This window comes from Furipterus horrens, unplaced genomic scaffold, assembly GCF_987537825.1.
Source record: "Furipterus horrens unplaced genomic scaffold, mFurHor1.1.pri manual_scaffold_1, whole genome shotgun sequence".
NCBI classification, from domain to species: Eukaryota; Metazoa; Chordata; class Mammalia; order Chiroptera; family Furipteridae; genus Furipterus; species Furipterus horrens.
In genome coordinates, this window is record NW_028327171.1 from 95,857,840 (window position 1) to 95,870,660 (window position 12,821).

General features: G+C 38.9%; 1 protein-coding gene across 1 annotated transcript in view; it reads right to left on the bottom strand.

Annotated features, from left to right (window-relative positions):
* Positions 1 to 12,821, bottom strand: part of SLC9C1 (solute carrier family 9 member C1) — a 132,511-nt gene that overhangs the window by 55,810 nt on the left and 63,880 nt on the right. The window contains exon 10 of the mRNA XM_090286892.1: positions 2,023 to 2,104. Within this exon, the coding sequence (XP_090143018.1) occupies positions 2,023 to 2,104 (82 nt within the window). The remainder of the gene's footprint in view (positions 1 to 2,022; positions 2,105 to 12,821) is intronic.

A 12,821-nucleotide genomic window follows, 5' to 3' on the forward strand; every position in this document is an offset into this window, starting at 1 on the left:
GATATAAAGAAGAAATACTCATCCAGACAGGGGAGGAGCCGGGGTGGAGAGGACACAGTGGTGGTGGCAGCAGCGGTGGCTGTGGGAGGCCTGCGGAAAGCAGTCACACATTTTAAAAAGTAGGGAGGGACACCTGGTGAGCACTCCCAGCACAAGACCAGACTGCATAGTTCACAGTCCAGTGCTGGGGAAAATCAAGCCTCATTGCTTTTGACTGTGCAAACCAGTAGAGGTTGGATCAGAGGAAAAAACTGCTGGTCTCTCAGCAGAATCCACTTGTTTAAAGGGCCCCCACAGTCCTAGAATGTCCGCAAACCCACAAACTCTGGGAACAACAGCCAGGGCAACAGCGAGAGAGGTGCCAGTTCCATACAGGAAGCCAGAGAAGTGCCTGGAAAAAGGGTGAGTGCTGAGCAAGTGGCATTGTTCCCTCTCAGACCCCTACCACACATACAGCACCACAACGTGGTGAAACAGGTCGCCTATACTGACAAATACCTAAAGCTCCACCCCTTACAATGTAATAGGTATGACAGCTCTACCTAAGACACAGAGGCAAACAAACATAGGATCCTGTCAAGATGAGAGGACAATGTATGGCCCAAAAGAGGGAACAGATCAAGGTTCCAGTGGGAGAACTAAGCAATGAGGAGATAGCCAACCTAACAGATGTAGAGTTCAAAACACTGGTAAAAAAGATGCTCATAGACTTGACAGATATGCTTAAGTATGGTAAACACATAAGGGAAGACACGTAGGCTATGCTAAATGAAACGAGGGAAAATCCACACAAAACCAATGGTGAAGGGAAGGAAACCAGGTTCAAATCAATTATTAGGAACATAAGGTAGAAAATAACAGTCAACCAGTACAAAATGAGGAAACAAGAATTTTAAAAAATGAGGAGAGGCCTAGGAACCTCTGGGACAACTTTAAACGTGCCAACATCCAAATCAAAAGGGTGCCAGAAGAAGAGGAAGAGCAAGAAATTGAAAGTTTATGTGAAAAAAATAATGAAGAAAAACTCCCCAAATTTGGCGAAGGAAATAGACATACAAGTCCAGGAAGCACAGAGAGTCCCAAACAAGCTAGACTCAAAGAGGACCACACCATACACATCATAATTAAAATGCCAAAGGTGAAAGATAAAGAGAGAATCTTAAAAGTGGCAAGAGAAAAGCAGAGAGTTACCGACAAAGGGGTGCCTATAAGATGCTCAGCTGATTTTTCAAAAGAAACTTTGCAGGCAAGAAGGGGTTGTCAAGAAGTATTCAAAGTGATGAAAAGCAAGGACCTACAACCAAGATTACTCTATCCAGCAAAGCTATCATTTAGAATGGAAGGGCAGATAAAGTGCTTCCCAGACAAGGTAAAGCTAGAAGAGTTCATCATCACCAAGCCATTTTTATATGCAATGTTAAAGGGACTTATTTAAGAAAAAGAAGATCAAAACTATGAACATTAAAATGACAACAAACTCACAACTATCAACAACTGAATCTAAAATAGAAAAACAAAATCCAACTACGCAAATCAGAATAAGAACAGAATCATAGGTGTGGGAATCATTTGGAAGGTTTTCAGCTGGGAGGGGGAATGAGGAGAAATGAGGAAATGGTGCAGGGATTAAGAAGCATGATTTATTGGTACAAAATAGGCAGGGGCAAGTTAAGAAGAATATAGGAAAGGGTGAAGCCAAAGAACTTACATACACGACCCATGGACATAAACTAAGTGGGGGTGGGATTGGTGGAGGGAAGGGGAGTACAGGGTGGAAGGGAGCACAAGGAAAAAAATTGGGACAACTGTAACAACATAATCAATAAAATATACTTAAAAAATGAGTAAATAAACAAGCTTACTGTCCTAAACCTTTCATATAACTTTACATAGAAATCCAATACCTCTCCAATTAGACATTGTTGATTTGCATTTATATAGCTTTTTTCTTCATTGTTACCAATTCTTTAGCATATTTAGATAACTTTTCACTTCACACAGAACAGTAATTAGTAGGCTTACCTAGTTCACTAACTGCCATTGGCAAAATAACTCTATTGACAATCAGGGTAATTAAGCATACTGATACTCCATGAAATAATACCTAGAATTGAAAAAATACAAAGTATTGATGACACTGTCATATAATATCTTTTATATTTACTGATGTAAATTAAGCTATATTGTACTATGTCAGTAGATGTTCATGGAGTCGAGAATTTGGATGTCAGACATGATGAAAGCACTCTGGAGATCCCCTATCTTCCTGCATATGTTTTTTTTCCTTACATTTGGAACAAAATCAAGAATCAGGATGTGGTTTGACAAGTAAACATACACAGACATAGGGAAAAAATACTAACACATGCTTTAAATCTAATTGCTGGATTTTTTGAGTCCTGGGAATATGCCTGTACTTTATCAATTCTTATTCACTATACACACCTCCACATGCACGGCTACACAGTTCTTTGCTCAACATTACCAGCACATCTGTATCAGACAATTCTCCTCACCCCTGAAAAGAGACAGCTGAGAGGTGCTTAGTGTCACTTGTTTTCTGTCTCTTATATTTCAAGTTGGTCTCCATAGACAAATGGTGTAATGCTTTTCAATCCGAAACTATACACTTCAGTTGATTCATAGAATCTGACTTCCAGAACTTATGTTAAACCCCTAGCTAGTTCTCTGTCTTTGGTATCAGGTGGACGTTAGGGGCAGAGCATGAAACCACACCACAGGCTCTCAAAGTTACACATTACAATCACTTGAGAAACTTTAAAATATTGGTGCCCAGGATATTCTTACGAATATTCTGATTTAATTCTTTAAGGTGCAGTGTAAGTGTTGGTGATTAGAAAAACAAAGGTATAACATACTTACATTAAAGGTATTCATGTACAATTTGATAAGTTTTGACAGTGCATACACTCAATCCTATCATGATGTAGAGTATTCTCAGATACCCCCAAATTTCTCCAGTGACCCTTCCCAATCATTCCCCACCCCATGAGAGGCAACTACTTTTCTAACTTCTATTTTTATACATAAGAACTGTCCATTTAAAAACCTTCATATACATTGAATATTAGTTTTCTCATTGTAGTTTCAATTTGTATTTCCCTAAAGTAATGCTCTTGAGCACTTTTAATGTGCTTAATGGTATACATCTTTCTTTTTGAAGATTAGATTGTTTTTCTGGCATCTGGATGACCCAAAATATGGGCTCTGGAGGCCTTCTAAGGGTGCTTCCCTGCTGAGTACAGAGAAATAATCCCATACAGACTCAGGCTAGTGGCTCTGGGTAAGGGAACACACCCAGAATCTTTGCTGAAATGTGAAAGGCACCTGCCTTGGGAGATCCAGGAATCACACCCTCTGTTTACACCGTAAACCATCCCAGAAACAATTGGGTCTGTGACTAGTCTAAGACTGATAGCAAGACAGCAGGCAGAGGCTGGAAGAGGTGGATCCTGAGGTGACTTAGGACATTTGCTGACACACCCCTGGACCCAGTGCTGATAAAAGCCAGCTTTGCAGAGCAGCATGGCCCACAGTGGGAGCAGCCAAGCCTAGAGGAATCAGCCACAAACTGTGGATCACTTGTAACTTCTAAAAGGCTGCCAAAGGACAAATGTGGACAACACCTGACATTGGCTTACACAAGACTCAAACATCAGAGTAGTATCAAAAGGGAGAAATCAGTAGGAAAAATCTAAACTCTGCTGAGACAAATGCACTTAGATCTTTTTAAATTATTTTCCCTATTCTTTTTTCTTTTTCAGAGTCTTTTTATTATTTTTTAATTTATTTATTTATTTTTTTGGTGCTCTTATTTTACTTTCATATCTCCTATTTTACTCATCTTTGATACTTAATTGTTCCCTTCTTCTCTCCTTTTATTATTTTTATTACTTTTTTGGTGTTCCTTTTCTCCATTTTCTTCTTTTATTCATTATTAGTATTAGTTCCCTCCCAATTTCTCCTATCATAATCACATGTCTTTCCTTGGTCTTCTCATGTTTTTTTTTTCCTTTCCCCTTTCTTTACTATTCCATTTCTTTTTCTGCTTTCCTGTCATTGATATTGCTGTTGTGGTTTGGGGGGGTTGCTTTTTTTGTGTGTTTCTGTGTTTTTCATTACAGCACCTATACAACAGTGTGCAAGATATGGTGGGGGTTTAGTCAGCAAGCTGGAGGGAAGTTCCCATTAATGAATGGATCAATAACAAGCAGGGCCCAAATACAACAAGGGGAGTCAACATAACTCACATAAACGACATTCCTAGAGCATCCGGATTGGAAGATCAAGGACTCTGCACCACTGGGTTCCACAGGACTCCTAACATGTAAGTCTGCTCCACAAGACAGAGAGTCAAAGCAGATCAATCTAATATATAGGAACAAACACAGAGTGACAACTAAAATGCGGAGACAAATAAATAACCTTCAAATGAACAAAAAAGGAGAATCTCCAGAAAAAGAGCTAAATGAATTGGAGACAAGCAATTTATCAGACATAGAGTTCAGAATGGCGGTACTAAGGATGCTCAAGAAACTTAGAACTCCAAGGAGCTTAGTTGGAACTACATCAACATGAAAAAGAAACCTTGAATAAGAACCAGTTGGAAGTGAATAATGTAATATCTGAAATGAAGAATATGCTAGAATGAGTTAAAAGTAGGTTAGATGAAGCAGAGTATTGAATGAGTGAATTGGAAGACAAGGTAGAAAAAACACCCAGTCAAAGTAGCAAAATGAAAAAAGACTCAAGGAGAGTGAGGATAGTTTAAAGGAGCTTTGGGACAACATGAACATAACAATATTTGCATCACATGAATACCAGAAAAAGAAGAAAGGGAGCAAGGGATATAAAATCTGTTTTAAAAAAATGACAGGAAACTTCTCAAACTTGGTGAGGGAGAAAGTGCCACAGGTTCACAGAGTCCCAATCAAGAGGAGCCCAAAGAGACCCAAACCAAGTCACATCACAATTTAAATGGCAAAATTTAAATACAAAGAGAGAATCTTAACAGAGGCAAGAGAGAAGAACCTAGATACCTACAAAGGAACTCTAATAAAGCTATCAGCTGATTTCTTAATAGAAATACTACAGGCCAGAAGGGATTGGCATGAAATATTCCAAGCAGGGAAAAGCAAGGACCTGCAAACAAGACTACTCTATCCAGCAAGATTCTTGTTTAAAATGGAACTGGAGAGTATTATGCTTAATGAAATAAACCAGGTGGTGAAAGACAAATACCACATGATCTCACCTATAACAGAAACCTAATGAACAAAACAAACAAACAAACAAGCAAAATAGAACCAGAGACATGGAAACAAGGAACAGACTGACAGAGTGGCCAGAGGGGAGTGGGGAGGGGAAGAAGGAGGGAAAGAAGGGAAAGTATTTAGTCAAGGAACTAGCATTAATGATCCATGGACATGGACAACAGAAATTGACTGTAGAAATGGGGGCGGGGAGGGCAGGGCTGTGGGGAGCAATGTGGGAAATATTGGGACAGCTGTCATAGAACAGCAAAGGAGAAAAGAAATTAAAAAAATAAAATAGAATGCAAAATAAAGTTTTCCAGATTAAAAAAAGGCTAAAAAAAAAAAAAAATACATTTTCACCAAACTAGCATTGCAAGAGATGCTCAAGGGACCACTTTAAGAAGAAAAAGAAATAGAGAGAGGAAGACAGGTACAAAGGGGGAAAATGGCAATGAATAAGTACCTTTCAATAATAACTAAATGTGAATGGATTAAGTGTGCCAATCAAAAGATATAGTCTGCTCCACAAGACAGAGAGTCAAAGATATAGGGTAGTTGATTGCATAAGAAAATAACCTGCATATATGCTGCCTACAAGAATCCCATCTTAGAACAAAAGTTTGCACAGGCTAAAAGTGAAGGGATGAAGAAAAATACTCCATGAAAAAAATGAACATAAAAAAAAAGCTCAGGTAGCAATACTTATATCAGACAATAGACTTCAAAACAAAAGACAAGAAAGATCACTGCATAATACTTAAGGGAGTAGTCCAACAGGAGGATATAACTCTTATAAACATATATGCATCTAATATAGGAGCACCTAAATATATAAAGTATTGGAGGATTTTAAGAAAGAGAACATTGGCAATATAGCCATAATAGGGGATTTTAACACCTCACTCTAAATAAGGGACAGATCTTCCAGACAAAAAAATCAACAAGGATATAGCGGCATTAAATGATACACTATATCAAACAGATTTAATTGATATTTACAGAAAAGTTCACCACAGAGAAGCAAAATATACTTTTTTTCTCAAATGCACATGGATCATTTTCAAAGATAGACCACATAGTAGGACACAGAATAAGCCTTAACAAATTCAAGAAAATTAAATTCATATCAAATATCTTCTCAAATCACAATGGCTTGAAAGTAGAAATCAACCTCAGGACAAAAACTCAAAAACATTCAAATACATGGAGGCTGAATAACATATTATTAAGCAATGAATGGGTTCACAATGAGACCAAGGAAGAAATCAAAAAGTACCCTAAAATAGCCTTGGCTGATGTGACTCAGTGGATTGAGTGCCAACCTGTGAACCAAAGGGTCACCGGTTCGATTCCCAGTTAGGGCACATGCCTGGGTTGCAGGTCAGGTCCCCAGTTGGATGTGTGTGAGAGGCAACCACACATTGATGTTTTCATCTCTTTCTCCCTTCCTTCCCCTCTCTCTAAAAATAAATAACTAAAATATTTTTTTAAGTACCTGAAAAAAAAAAAAAGAAAGAAAATGAAAACACAACATCCCAAAACCTATGGGACACACCAAAAGCAACACTGAGTGGGAAGTTCATAGCATTATAAGCCTATCTAAAGAAGCTAGAAAGATCTCAAATAAACAACCTAATCATACACCTAACATAACTAGAAGAAGAACAACAAACAAAATCCAGAGTACAAAGATGGTAAATATCAAGATAAAAGCAGACTTAAATGACATAGAGACTAAAAAGGCAACTCAGACTGTGGGAGAAGGGGTGGGTTGGGTGGGGGGTAGCAATGAGGGAAAAAGTGGGACAATTGTAATAGAAAAACAATAAAAATAAAATTAAAAAAATAAGTAAATAAAAAATAAAATAAAAAAATAAAAATAAAAAGACAACTCAAAGGATCAATGAACCCAGGAACTGGTTCTTTGAAAAGATAAACAAAATTGAGAAACCCTTAACCAGACTCATCAAGAAGAAAAGAGAGAAGACCCAAATAAATAAAACCAGAAATGAAAGTGGAGAGAAGGAAGATGGTGGAGGAGTGAGGGAAGGCTGCGCTTTCAGGCTCCCGAGACCCGTCTGTAGTTTGGATTAATTGCAGACAGAACATCTCAGTGAGCAGCTGGAAACTGGCAGGAGTGGAGCCTTGGCACTGCTTGATTAGAGAAAAACCATCTGGGAAAAACCTGTTTAGTGAGGATAGCGGAGGAAAAAGGGACGAGATGGGATTCCTGACTGGAGTGGCTGCCCGAGCTGCAGCTGGAAGTACACAAAGGCGTTTTGGCAACCACAGGCTTCCCCAGAGAGGAGTCGGGAGGAGAGCGGATCTCTGCCCACTGGCAGAGATAGGACTCGACCCGGTGGCATTGGCATTGAAAGACAAGAAACAGCGTGCTGCTGTGCAAGTGAGAACGTAATTTTTCCTTTATATTTTTCTCTTGTGAACTGCGGAGAGGGGGAGGAAAGGTTGGGGGTGGTAGGACATTCTTGAGGAGTGCAGGCGCAGAGGTGCGCTCATCCACTCCCAACCCTCCCCTTGGGTCGCTAGGGTGTGCATAGGGAAGTGCCCTCATTCACTGGCCCAGGTGCGCTGGGCCATGAGTCTGGGTGCCCCTTGGACACGCCCCAACAGACATAAGATCAGTGCCCCAACGGGTGCAAGGAGGGCCCACTGGACACACAGAAGACTGTGTGTAGACACCGCTGGCCAGCTCCAGTGGGCACCAGACCGGAGCGCAGACCACTTGCTCAGGCTCTGCTCGTGCCCACCAAGGCGGGTGCAGGAATGGTGGGTGGCTATGGCGTGGGAACAGCTGGCAGCAGCGACTCACAGATGCTCACTTCCACTGTGCACAAGTGTCCAGGGCATGCCCTAAAAGGCGAGAGACCAACTCCCAGAGCGCGGCTTGGCAGGACTAAGGCTAGCTCTCGGGCCTCCTTGCACACGCACAGGCACGCAAGTGTGAAAGCACCTCGGCCAGCTTCAATAGGCGCCAATCTCTCACTTCCACTGTGCCTGTGTCCGGGGCTCTGCCCTAAGAGGTGAGAGACCAACTCCCGGAACACGGCTCCACAGGCCTGAGGCAAGCTCTCAGGCCGCCTTGCGCATGCAGGGGCACGTGCACAAAGGCACCTCGGCTAGCTCCAACCGGCGCCAAAGGAACGCGCTGTGCCGGCCACCGCGGGCACACACCGCTGCTGCAGGGAACAGGAACCTCTGACCCACCTCATTAGACCAGCTGTGGACACAGAAAAAAAAGACGACATACAAAGGCTGAACTGAGTAAAAACATTTTTTTTTCTTCATTAAAGGGAGGAAGAAAAAAAAACAACTATATCTCTAATCAGTTTCATAGAATCTCTCCCTCTCATCCTTTCTCTTTAATTATTGTTTATTCATTTGTGTGTCTAGTTTAACCTCCCTTTCACTCTAAATAAGTAGACTATAACTACTATATAAATTCAATACTATACAATCCCACTTTCTTCCTATATTCTGCCTTCTTCGCTCCTTTTCTTCTATTATTAACATACAATGTAAATATTACCAACTGTCATGCATAGTCTCAACTATTATTAATCTATCATCCCCTCTCTCAAAAATTATATTTTTCCTCCCTAAAAAAAACACTTATCTATTCTTCCTATAGTATAAAAGCTCTAACCTCTCTACATTTCTATTAATACTGGCTCGTTGGCTGATGATAGCAGAATAGAGAGTGGGGGATATTTTTGAGGGTGTGGGTCTCCTGCCTGGGCTATGTGTTTATGTTTTTAACAGCATCTCCACAAAAGAACTCAAGACAAAGTGAATAGAGTGACTCTCAATCAACTCGTCAGAAGGAAGATCCTACCAAAGAGAATCTGAAATATAACCAGACAACATAAACAACGACATAAAGCGTAACCCAAGAACATCAGGCTCAGGCGATCAAAGAGACTGCACCCCTGCAACCCCCAGATCTCCTATAAAGAATCTCATGCCACAAAGGTGGGAAGTCAAAGCAGACAAACCCCCCAAAATAAAAACAAACAGGAAGAATCCAACATGATAAGACTCAGAAATAACCTCTCAATGAAAAGAAAAGAGGAATCCCCAGAAAGAGAGGTAGATGGAATAGATATAGCCCAAATTTCAGACATGGAATTCAAAACAATGGTGGTGAAAAAGTTCAATATACTCAACAACCTTAAAAAAAACTATGACAACCTCCAAGGAAATTACCAACAGCCCCAAGAAAATTACAGGGAACTTGCAGAGAACTACACCAGCATAAAAAAAGACATAGAAACTATCAACAAGAACCAGGAAGAAATGAAGAATGCAATCTCTGAACTGAAAAACACAGTAGAATCAGTCAAAAACAGAATAAACGAAGCAGAGGATCGGATTAGTGAGTTAGAAGATAATGTAGAGAAAAATTCCCAGACAATACAGCAAAATGAAAAAAGATTGAAAAAGTACAAAGAAGAAGTAAGGGAATTACAGGATAGCATGAGGAAAAACAATATCAGAATCACTAGAATTAAAGAGGGATCAGAAGAACAAGGAATACAAAAACTGATAGGAGAAATAGTGACAGAAAATTTTCCCAACCTGATGAGAGAAAAAGTTATACAAGTTCAGGAAGCACAGAGAGTTCCAATAAAGAGGAACCCCCAAAAACCCACTCCAAGGCACATCATAAATAAAATGGCAACATTCAAAGACAAAGAGAGAATCCTAAAAGCAGCAAGAGAGAAACAACCAATAACATACAAGGGAGCTCTGATAAGGCTTTCGACCAATTTCTCAACAGAAACACTACAAGCCAGAAGGGAATGGTCAAAAACATTTCAAGCAATGAAAAACAAAGGCCTACAACCAAGAATACTCTACCCAGCAAGGGTCTTATTCAAAATGGAAGGTGAAATAAGGAGTTTCTTAGACAAAGGAAGACTGAGAGAATACATCTCCACCAAACCAGCATTGCAAGAGATGCTAAAGGGAGTGTTCTAAGAAGAAGAAAAAAAAGAGGAGGGGAACAGAGGTACAAAGGGAAATGAATAAATACAAGTCAATAATAACCTTAAATGTAAATGGATTAAATGCTCCAATTAAAAAACATAGGGTAACGGAATGGATAAAAAAAAAACAGGACCCACATATTTGCTGTCTGCAAGAAACACACCTCAAAACAAAAGATTTACATAGACTGAAAGTAAAGGGATATAAAAAAATATTCCACGCAAACAGACCTGAAAAAAAAGCCAGGTAGCAGTCCTCATATCAGACAAAATGGATTTCAAAGTAAGGGCAATAAAAAAAGACAAAGAAGGACATTTCATAATACTTAAAGAAACAATCCATCAAGAAGCTATAACATTGATAAACATATATGCACCCAACGTAGGAGCACCCAAATACATAAAGCAAATACTAGAAGACTACAAGAATGATATTAACACAACACATTTATAGTAAGAGACTTCAACACTCCATTATCAACAATAGACAGATCATCGAAGCAAAGAAACACCAAGAATATACAGGCATTGAACAACACACTAAACCATGTGAACTTAACTGATATATATAGAACTTTTCACCCCAAAGAAGCAAAATATACATTCTTTTCAAATGCACATGGGACATTTTGAAAGATAGATCACATGATAGGACACAAAACAAGCCTCAACAAATTCAAGAAAATTGAAATCATATCAAGCATCTTTTTAGACCACAATGCCTTGAAACTAAAAATCAACCTCAAAGAAAAATATCAAAGACACTCAAACTCATGGAGAATGAATAACATGCTATTAAATAATGAGTGGGTTAACAATGACATCAAAGAAGAAATCAAGAAATTTCTAGAAACTAATGATAATGAACGCACAACAGCCCAAAACCTAAGGGACACAGCAAAAGCAGTCCTAAGAGGAAAATTCATAGCAATACAGGCATATCTGAAAAGGATAGAAGAATCTAAAAAACAAACAAACAAACAAAAAAAACCTAACCCTAAAGCTATAAGAACTAGAACAACAACAACAAACAAAGCCTAGGGCAAGAAGAAGGAAGGAAATCATCAAGATCAGAGCAGAATTAAATGACATAGAGACTAAACATATGACCCAAAAGATCAATGAAACTAGGATCTGGTTCTTCAAAAAAAATAAACAAAATTGACAAGCCTCTAGCCAGGCTCATCAAGAAAAAAAGAGAGAAGACCCAAATCAGTAGGGGGGAGGGGGAAGGGAGAGAAGAGGGATAAGTAAGGGAAGGGTCAGGTCAAGGAACGTATATGAATGACTCATGGACATGGACAACAGGGAGGGATATAATTGTGGGAGAAGAGTTGGGCTGGGAGGGGGGAGCAATGGGGGAAAAATGGGACAACTGTAATTGAATAACAAAAAATAAAATTAAAAAAAAAAAGAAATGAAAGAGGAGAAATCATGACTGATACTACAGAAATACAAATGATAGTAAGAAATTACTACAAACAACTGAATAGCAAGAAACTTGACAACCTAGAAGAAATGGACAAATTTCTAGAAACATATAACCTCCCAAAACTGATTCGAGAAGAAGTAGAAAGTCTCAACAGACCAATAACAAAGAAGGAAATTGAAACAGTAATAACAAATCTCTCTGCACACAAAAGCCCTGGACTGGATGGCTTCACAGATGAATTTTACAAAACATTTAGGAAAGAATTAACTCCTACCCTCCTCAAACTATTCAAAAAAATCCAAAAAGAGGGAAAAGTCCCAAACTCTTTTTATGAAGCCAGTATTACCCTAATCCCAAAACCAGGTCAAAACACAACAAAGAAAGAAAATTATAGGCCAATATCACTGATGAACATAGATGCTAAAATCCTCAATAAAATATTGGCTAACAGGATCCAGCAATACATCAAAAAGATCATACACCACGATCAAGTGGGATTCATCTCAGGGATGCAAGGATGGTTTAATATTCGCAAATCAATAAATATAATACATCACCTAAACAAAATGAAAGACAAAAATCACATGATCATATCAATAGATGTGGAAAAAGCATTTGATAAAGTACACCCATTTATGATGAAAACACTCAGCAAAATGGGAATAGAGGGAGCATACCTTAACATAATTAAGGCTATATATGAGAAGCCTGAAGCCAACATCATACTCAATAGACAAAAACTGAAAACATTCTCCTTGAAGTCAGCAACTAGACAAGGCTGTCTACTTTCTCCACTCCTATTCAACATAATGTTGGAAGTTCTAGCCACAGCAATCAGACAAGAAAAGAAAATAAAAGGCATCCAAATTGGGAAAGAAGAAGTAAACTATCATTATATGCAGATGACATGATAGTATACCTAGAAAACCTTATAAACTCCACTAAAAGACTACTCAATATAATAAGTGAATTTGGCAAAATAGCAGGGTACAAAATAAATATACAGAAATCTAAGGCATTTCTGTACACCAACAATAAAATATCAAAGACAGAGACAAAAAAGAAAATACTATTTACTATAGCAACAAGAAAAATAAAGTACCTAGG